This window comes from Monopterus albus, unplaced genomic scaffold (assembly GCF_001952655.1).
Source record: "Monopterus albus unplaced genomic scaffold, M_albus_1.0 scaffold366.1, whole genome shotgun sequence".
NCBI lineage: Eukaryota > Metazoa > Chordata > Actinopteri > Synbranchiformes > Synbranchidae > Monopterus > Monopterus albus.
Window position 1 is genome coordinate 252,302 of NW_018128246.1, and position 10,179 is coordinate 262,480.

A 10,179-nucleotide genomic window follows, 5' to 3' on the forward strand; every position below is an offset into this window, starting at 1 on the left:
CGGAGGCCTGACTGACTGAGATGGGGGACCACAATAGGGTGAATCCAGACTGAAGGGGGGTGGGGAGTGACATTAGCATGAGAAAGCCCTCATCCTCAGCTCTCTCTTCCTCTTCACATTGTCTGCTCCGTGTCTTTGGGCTCAGTTGCAGAGAAGTCGCTTCCTTTAAAGAGACACCATTCCCTTTTTGCTAGGCTGTATGTCAGCTCCTTAGCAACAACCAAAATCAAACAGTGCTGACTTTTGAGGAAACATAGCTGGAGAGTAAAACATGATATTATCTGTGTTGCACCACCAAATTTGAGATGCTGTTACTCTGCTGAAAAGAGAAGTAGTTGAGCTTATCTGTATGGCTGCTAACAATACAATCAGCAGCAGTCGCTGTACGATCCACGTGTAGTCAGTGCATCACCAAGCTTCATGGATGGTCCGCTGACCCCCTGAACCCCCTGTGGGGGCCCCTAGATTAAGAACTGTGATGGGACTGTTAACCTTTCTGTTCAAAAGTCAATCAGTTGACTGGAAAATGACTCCAAATGCCACAAAATGAGAGAAAATGGATGAAAGATAAAGACATTCAAACCACTAAAAAGAGCCAGACGTTGACTGCAGAACAGCTATAAAATATGCAAAATGACAAAGAAACAAAACTTCTAGAAAGAGATGCAAAATAACAGCAATAATAAAAAAAATAATAAAAAAAAGATCTAAGGTGCTGGGGTGTACGGGTCAGAACAGTTTGCTTTTGCCTTGTTCATTTTTTTCTAAAGCTCACCTACAGCTGGCAGCGTTGTATGCAAGGATCCTCCATTTACTCTAACTATTGGGAGACACATGGAAGGGAAAGGATTGGAGTGGGAGACCTATAGTGTAGCTAAATGACTAAACTGCTTCCTGACAACTGTGCGCTCTCATCTTGGCAGGACTGTGGGAGTCAGATGACAATGCAGACCTCTCACTATTTTTTTTTTTTTTTTTTTTTTTTTTTAAAAAAAGGCGAAGGAATTTTGATAGAGTCCTCTCTGCTGTAAATCTGTGTAAAAATCTGGACGTGGAAATCTCACTCTTCTCTCTCTCATCCCCTACTACCTTGTACTCTTCCTCCCTCCGTGGGTGTTTGGTACACTAAGTGCTGCGTGATTGCCAGGGCCATGAGGCGGCACAGTTGGCGGAGGCGTCAACAGCCCTCAGCCAAGTGTCCTTGCTTCCCCAAGTGGTTTTGCAGGCAGTTCTGTGGTTGAGTGACAGTGGAGTCAGCAGTCTCCTGTCAGATAGCAGTATTCAGCAACAATGCTGCATGGCAACATGATGGTGGAATTTCCATAACAGCTCCTGTGTTGTTCATTTATAGACTAATTTGTCACGTAGGCTCACCACATTTCGGTCGCCTAAACAGGAAAAGTGCTTATGTGTGTGCATTATACACACAGGTTTGTTTGTTTTTTTTTTTATCCTACGTAATGTGGACCGTGTCTGCTGCAGCCTGCAAAATACTGTATAGAAGGACCTGTAGGGCAACAACACCTGGGTAGGCGGGAGAGTCGCTCTGTGCGTACTGGGCCTGCTTCCTTCTGAATTGTAACAGATGAAAACAGCTCTGCTCAGTGTTGGCGGTCAGAGCATGGAAGCAGCAGTTCATAGGGAATCGCACCTGAGTGAGGCCTTTCTGTTGCAGGATAATCATGGGTGGCACAGTGGTTAGCGCTGACAGCAAGAAGGTTCCGGGGCCTTTCTGTGCAGCATTTGCATGTTCTCCCTCTGCCTTTCATACAAACACAGCCACTATCTTTGAATCCTGTTGTCCTGATGTTAGTGTGGGCTGTCTGAGCTCACAGCTTGTTTACTGTTCAGAGTGATTAGTTACATTAGTGTTTCCATCTCACAAGCGTGAAAGGAATATGTATAATATGTAAGTTATGTTTTGTGTGTTCTTATGTCTCATCTGAATCATGTTGAGGTTCCTCGGAGAACTCAGCTTACAGAGTAAGAAGTCTGTTGTGTCTTGTACATATGACAATAAACTTTTGAAGCCTGCATGCTCAACCTCTTACTGCTGAGGTTACTAAGACTGTAATGAACTGAAATGATTGTAATGAAAATGCATTGTATCTAAGTAGTAAAGGCCTGTGCTGCCTTTTCAAACAAGCCTACAGCTGAGTGTGTGGGCTGTAGGATTACTGTGTTGATGTGGTGCTGAGCTGTGATTCTTATCAGTCTGTTGCTGACACTGAGAGCTGCGCTGCCTGGCTGTAATTTACACACTTGTTGTCAGACTGATTATGAGGGCTTGTTGAAGGTTAAGGCAGGTGTTTTTGTGTTCCTGAAACCCATTTCCTATTGCAGATACTGGTTCAGACTCACTTCTTCTGTAAATTACAGAGGTGTAATGCTGGTGGGTCATGGTTTCGTATAAGGAACAGAAGATTTAGTGTTAATATTTGGGTCAGTCTCTGAAACACCTCACAAGTTGCCCTGATTGGGATTTGTCATTATTCATCATGCACTGCTATTTCTGTCAGCAGTGTCGGCCGTGATTCATCTGCCAAGTTATTAATTAAAGCTGTATCTGATCAACAGCTTTAAGATCTTATTATACCGCCTACTCGTTTTGGTTCAGGTGTCTGTGTTTACCACACTGAAACTGATACAGATATGCAGCACCAAACATATTAACGTATCAGCAAATCCTGTGGAAACTGTGACACATCTATCTGGAGCCAGCAGGCAGTTAGCTTAGCATAAAACTGGGAGAATTAGTCCGGCTCTGTCCAAAGGTAATAAAGCCTGCCTGTCAGCACTTGGCCTCATTTAAATACAAGAGATGTAATGTGTTCATTTGTGATCTTCAGAGGTGCTTGTAGGTTTGTTTTTTATTCATTGTTAATGTTTCAGGGTTACAGTAAATGCCACATTTGACAATCTTTTCTTCTTCTCCCCTCATTAGCGGTCAGTTCGCTGTGGTCAGAAGATGTCGCCACAGGAGAACGGGCGTTGAGTACGCCGCCAAATTCATCAAAAAACGGCGCAGCAAATCCAGTCGACGAGGGGTGACGAGGGAGGACATTGAGCGTGAGGTGAACATCCTGAAAGAGATACAGCATCCAAACATCATCACACTGCACGAAGTCTTTGAAAACAAGGCCGACGTCATCCTGATCCTGGAGCTGTGAGTAGCTTTAAAGCTGTTGTCATCCTCATGAAGAATTCACTGAACAAGTGTAAAAGGTGCGGTGGCAAGTCTTTATAGTAGCCAGTGTTCATGATAGGTTGATTATAAACTTTGACTGTACCTGTAGCTTGTTCAGGATATTGTACACAAGGCTATTTTTTTTCTTTACCAAGCACCAGTTAGACCAGTTTAACAAAGTAATATGGAACTCCTAACAGTGTGTTTACATTACAAGTGTCCAGCTGACACATGTCTGTAAACAAACAAGAAAAGAAGAGTGCACCTCATTTACTAGGTCACCTTACAGCCAACAGTAATGAGTGTGGTGTTGAGAGCTGCAGCCCTGACAACATTCCTGACAAATAATCACAATAGAACTGTAAGGAAGACGCAGCAAGAACAAAACCAGTCCAGACCCACAGTGCAGCATGTGTGTGCATAGTAGGTCCCTGGCTCAGTTCCAGCTAGATGTAGTAAGATGGTGGAGCCAGTCACTGTGTGCTGGAAATAATATGTCAGGGTTTTTATTAAGATTTGGAGACGATCATGTGATAGATAAATGGCTGCATAGCACTGTGACAGACTGCGAAGTGAGTTTAGGCTAACAATGAACCAGTCATTGTAGGCTAGTTTATGAACTCTGTTTTCTTCCTCATGTGCAAACCTGTTCTAGTGTTTCCTCATTTTCAAAACACAGAAGTTATGTCTTTCCAAGCGACATCAACATGAACCATTTGTTACTCAAATGCATCATTTTATGGGCTGTTAAATTTCAATTTATGACAATAAAAAATGATAAAGTTTAGCTCCAGCTTGTGACTCTCATGTATTACATACACTCGAGTCACAGAGATCATGTTCTGTAAACCTGTGAAACTGAGACTTGCTGAACATTTTAACCCCGTATTGTCATTTCATAACACCTGAATGCTGAGGGTATTTCCCGAATCCTCATAGCCTCTTCTAATGATGCAGAATCAAAAATAATCCAGTCCGCTTGGTCAGTTTCTTGGGTAAAACAACTTTTTTCAGATAAGATAAGATGGTGACAGGAAACATCTTTTTGTTTTTTACTATTGCAACACAAAAGAGCAAATTAACAGTACAGAGGGCAGGACATGGAAAAAAGACAGTGAATACAGGACATTTTCAAATATCTCTCGCTGCTTTTTGTGAAAGTCGAGCCCCTTTCACACAAAGCCAGGCGTGATGACGTAATTTCTTGTCGCCGTTTTTGTTTATATGAGCCAAATGGACATAGCAGACAAAGTGATTAAAATCATATTTTTCTTGGATCAGGCTGGGTTATTTCTGATTCTGCATCGTTAGAAGAGTTCATGAGAATTTGGGAAATACCTTCAGAATTTGGGTGAGTGTTATGAAACAATGGCACAAAGTTAAAATAGTCAACTAGTCAATTTCGAACGCTCACAGAAGCTTGTCTCTGTTACTCGAGTGTAATTCATGAGTCGCCAGCTGGGGCTAGATAAAGTGGTCCATGCACCTCAGTGTCCAGTTATTTACAGAAAGAATAGAAGAATACTGTGTTTTTATGGAGGTGTATGTGTGGCGTTGGAGTGCTTGTGAGCTCGGTCAACCTTCATAACAGCCTTAAACACTATTGGCCTTACAAGCAGGTGAAAAGGTCGGGACACTAACGTTCAGTGTTGGGTGTGTACAGTCCACCAATTTCCATTTGATACATTTGAATACCACAGCAGCTTTGGCCTGGATGGTCCGTAATGCTGGGTGGGTTGGTCTTGGTTAGTAGTGGTGTATTTCCGGGGAGGGTGGGGCCTTGAGGGTCAAATATCTCACCTGTCAGTAATGTGTCTCAGCCTCTTGGAGGGCTCCCATCTTTTTAGACTCGCTGAGCTGGTTTGTCACAGTGGAAACAAATACCTTTTCCCCACTGCTAATGTTTTAGCTTGGTTTGGTTTGAACCTGCCACATTTCTTCTGTGTCAGTGACTTCTCTCTTTGCACGTGATCCCAGACTGACTCTGTGATGTTGAGATCAGGGCTCTGAGTCTGGGCTTCTCTTGCAGGGCTCCTTGTTCTTCCTGTCGCTGAGGATAGTTTTTATGACTATGGCTCTGTGTTTTTATTTAGTTAGTCTGTCATGGGTGTTCTATCCCATTGGTTCCCAAACGTACTTCTGTCTAGCGCTACCAGAAAGATGCACTCGGAGCTAATGTCAGTCATTTGGTGAGATTAAAGTCATATGACATTTGTCATTGTTAACTCTGTGTGGGCATATTGCTATGGGGGACTGATAGAGCTGAAATATGTTTGAAGACATATTAAATGCACCAGGCAGTAGTTCATACTTTTGGATTGGATTATATGACTGTGTGAAGCAGCCACAGTGCTCTCCTCTGTCTTCAATGACAGCATAAACACTGCGTTATTTGACCCGATATGGGTGCTTGCACATTTTCAATATCAGAAGAAGTAGAGTGTGATTTCTGTTAAAGTAGAGCCAGCTCTGATGTGTGCTTGTGTGTTGGATAACCCTGTCTGTTTTTGCCAGGAGCTCCTGTTTATTAAGGTGTTTTTGCTGGCTAGGTTTCGTGTAATGGAACTGACAGAGCTGCAACAAGGTCTGACGTTATATGCAACTTACCAAGTGCCAAATGCTGGGAGAATTTGGCTTCAGTGGTTAATTTAATAAACAGCTGGAGGAGATGTTAAACTTTTGAGATGAGTAGTTAATGCACTCTGGGTACAGAGACTGTCCGCTGGCTTTAGGTCAAAGGTCAGAGTGTTTATTTGTCATATGCACAGTTAGGAAACGTGTTTCCCTGTACAATGAAATTCTTACTTTGCCATCCACGTGAATGCCACAAAATACAAGTGAAATATAAAGTAGATGCGCAACAACACATCTAAATAGGCAGTAAAGCCTTGAAACGCTGACCATCCTGCTGAGGTGACGAGTTTGAGACGGAACTTTTTTTTTTCCATGTCCATGCTCTGTTAATCACTGAAGCAGGTGATGAAGTGAACATCCTAGTTAAAGAGTGGGTGTTCTTCAGAGGAAGGGTGGGGGCCCCAGCTGGTTTGCCGTTTCCTCCCTGAAGGGTGGAGCACTGTGTGTTTGTGGGTACTTGTAGGTTTCTGTTTCTGAAGAACAATTTAGCAAAGCATTTACTGGTGGTAATTTATGTTACAGCAATCTGAAAATAAACACATTTTTAAAAATTAAAGGTGCATTTAATAAAAAAAATTACAATAACATTGTTAGCAATGTTAAAATGGAACTAGGCTGCTGAAACAAAAGTGATGTGAGTCAGTTTAATTCCTCACAGACATTGTGAGACAAACACTTGTCTGTAGGAGCAGGTGGCTGAGTGAACGCTGGATAAGCAGGGCTGTAATTACAGTTATCTGTGCTTTTCCTCTGTCACAGGCTTTCACTCACATTATCATGCTGTGACCATAAGTCCTCTGCTCTCTCTCACCTCCACTGGATCTCTCAGGGCACCTCTCTGCCACCACCAGTTTCTGTGATCATTTAATAAGTGCTGAATGGATTTTATTAATGATCTTCAGGTCTGATGTGAAATGAACCCAATCAGACCTTTTATAAAATGTCAGTCATGTCAAGAGTCGAAGTCAGAACCTCGATAAGCACGAGTTGGTTTTTAGAGCCTTTCTATTACGTGATATTATGTTGGATTTCTTTTAGAGCCGCAACAATTAGTCAATTCATCAACTTGACAAGTATCAATCAGGATTTTATGCTTTTCTTTGTTGTACAGGGAAGCAAACTTAACCTATTTGGGTTTTAGATTGTTGGTAGAACAAGACAAGACATTTTAGGGTGTCATCTGGGGTTGTGGAATATTGTAACAAGCATTTTTTGCAGTTTGTTTTGCATTTCATGCATACAACAACTGACTGTTTGAGAAAATAAATCATGGATTAATAAATCATAGATTAATCAATAGTGTGACAGTAATCATTACTTGTGTCTCTAATCCATTTTCATTGATGATAATTAGTTTAGTTTGAGCCTAAAACCAGCCCAAACTGCTCTGGGTTTGTTTTCAGAGTTTCACTATTTTGGTGCTACATTTATGTTGATTTTGATAGAAAGTGTTACATTTCTTTTGATAAAATGTCTGAATGTTCTTCATGATGCTCCATTTCATTTCATCTTTACCTGGATTCACATTTTTGCAAAAGTTTCTTTCCTTAGTTCAAGATGACGTGCTGGTTAAGTAACAAGAACAATTTGAGTTTGTCCATTAAAGGCTCTGGTCATATTCCTCTTTCCTCATTTTCCCCTGTGTTGTTTTTAATTGAGGCATTTTATTGTTTGAATATGCTGTGAAGCAGTTTATTGAGAACCGTGTGATTAAATGTGCTTGGGACATGTAAATTGGGCTCAAATGTACCAGGATGATTAGATTACATCAGCTCAGCTCTGTTAAGTCTGTGATCTGAGCGATGTCACATTTTAACTCTTCCATCCAGGGTGGCCGGTGGTGAACTCTTTGACTTCCTCGCAGAGAAGGAGTCGCTGAGCGAGGAGGAGGCCACTCAATTCCTCAAGCAGATCCTGGATGGAGTCTTCTACCTGCACTCCAAACAAATCGCTCACTTTGACCTTAAGGTACCACAGCAACTAAAGACTGATAGAAGTTCTTCTGTCAGAAGGCAATCAGCAAGCTTCTGGGATCCTGTCCAGTTTGTCAGCTTGTGTTTTACACTGTGATGACTCTGCTGTAACCTTAAGCCGTGTTAGATCTGAAATAATTTGCTGATGAATGGATCAGTCAACCAGCAGATTAATATGCACCTATTGTGATAACTTCTCTGTGGTTTTGGTCAGTTATTAAGTAAAAACTCCAAAGTCTGTGACTCCAGTCTCTCAAATGTAAGAGATTAATACTCTGCTTTGTCTTATAATACTGTAGATGTGATAGCTAACTGGATGTTCCTCTGTTTTTTTTTGACTGATGGCAAAAGAGGGACTATGCAAGGACGATGCCATACAGTTCAACAAATGCAAATAAGACTTTTCAAGTGATTAGGCTCAGCAGGGTCCTCAAAATTTTAGAGATGGAGAGATTCATTCTTCTGATGATTGTGAAGATGACGACAGCAGCAGTTATAGGTCACCTGACTTTGGCACGACACAGTTGGATGTTTTCTTTGAGGGGGTCCCTCCTACACAGACAGACACACAAGACAAAACCCCACATTTATTGTCCTTATCAGAGGTCACAGTAAAGCCTTTAATTTAGCAGAAAAATCTGAATTAATCTTTTTTTTTTTTCCTCTGGTTTTGAAGCCTGTGTATCTGACTAATCTGTTTTTTTGGCATCTTTACTGTTCATGATGCAGCAGTAAAGGCCCATAGTGTGTGATGTTCTTGAACATTACACAACCTCTGTGTTTGGTGTATTTTTTAAATCATGTTTTGAGTTCCTTACTTAAATCTTAATCAATATTATTGATCAGTTGTCCACTTACAGCTGCATAAATGGCATCTTCAGTATACACAGTCCAGACTGGCTCCTCCACTTACAGGAAGGTCTTTGCAAATCATACATCAGGACATTTGGCCTCCAGTCCTACAGAAAATAATAACCTCAGTGCCCAGCCAGGCACTTATGATCAATGCCAGAGCTTTTACCAACCACTGCAGCCTCCGCTTGATATTAGCTGCTGTTATTCACTGTCTCGTAGTTGCTCAGCTTAAGATTTAATGTGATCAGTTGAATGGCCTCCTGTTGTACCACAGCATTCAACCTCAAAGGGTTCAGGTTCATTGTCTCTGCTATTTTTACCCATATACCCATGTCATCTTGTCTTTTGTCTGAGAGTCTAACTCCATTAAAAGATGTTTTGTCAGTTATAACTGAGGGCTGTTGCTGTGGATTTTAATTTGATGTCGCGCAGCTTTGACCCTGTGGTGACAGCAGCTGCAGTCGACCGACAGGGTCAGAAAGAAAAGCACCGCAGCTGACCTTTTTCTGACCTTTAATGATTATGCAAATGAAAAGGAATCTCTTTAAAGAGTCTACTGTAACAGCGATATTGTCAGTGTACTTACTGTCCTGAAGAGCCAGGCCAGACTCATGATTTCTGACTGATTACCAGTCGTGTATCTGCAGTTTGTATCTAAACTGAAGGACCAAACTGACATATTTTTTATAAAAGATGTTAGAAAAGACCCAGCTTGTAAAATTCCACAAACTTTAATTCCTCTGTACTGCATCACTGTTTACTGGTACCCTCATTAATACTGTGCTTTTCATCATGCTGTGAAGGGATGAGTGAGTTTGCTTGCAGTCAAAGCAAACCTCCTGCAGAAACTCCCGCCACACTCACGATGTAAAGAGTCCTGATGCTACAGTCAAACTAGATCAGTTTGTAACCTACATTTGATATAATTCTCCTTTGTTCCAACATAAACACATTTATAAAGCAGAGAAGAGACTAAACCAATAAGCTATGCTGGAGTTTGATTGTATTTTCTCACCACCTCCTGTTTCCACTGCTGCCCACAGCCAATCTGTTCTTGGTCGTCCCCAGACAAGCCTCAAGCTTAGCTCACAGTCAGGCTGAGAGCTGAAAATTAAAGGTTTGGAGGGAAGACATTTTCATCTTAAAGAAGCACCGTGTCCTTAGGAATGTCTGGTTTCTGTTGTTACTTTAAAAGCATTATTGCTGTCCTTTCCTGTCTCCCACTTCCTCGAGAGGTTTTTACTCGTGTTTTGCATGGGATTTCCATGGAGCCTCCTTCCTGCCAGACTGTTCCTGGTTTGGTCTCAGATTCTTAGTGTGTGTCCTACGCTCGTGATGAAATTTTATGTAGTTATTTTTAGTCTTCTTTTGACTAGAAAATCATTTCTCTGTTGGCATCACAGCTGATGTAAAGTGTTGCAAAGAGTTTGTGTTTTATAAAAATGTCAAATGTCTCTCCACTCCTCCCCATCTCTGTCCTTTGTCTATTTCTCCAACTAATTCTTGACTCTCTCTCTTTTTCTTTCCTTA

The 10,179-nt window shown here is 41.5% G+C and overlaps 1 protein-coding gene across 1 annotated transcript in view; it reads left to right on the forward strand.

Annotated features, from left to right (window-relative positions):
- Positions 1-10,179, forward strand: part of dapk1 (death-associated protein kinase 1) — a 71,129-nt gene that overhangs the window by 21,187 nt on the left and 39,763 nt on the right. The window contains 4 exon segments of the mRNA XM_020585445.1: positions 2,945-3,166; positions 7,651-7,789; positions 7,913-7,914; positions 9,775-9,803. Coding sequence (XP_020441101.1) covers positions 2,945-3,166; positions 7,651-7,789; positions 7,913-7,914; positions 9,775-9,803 — 392 coding nt within the window.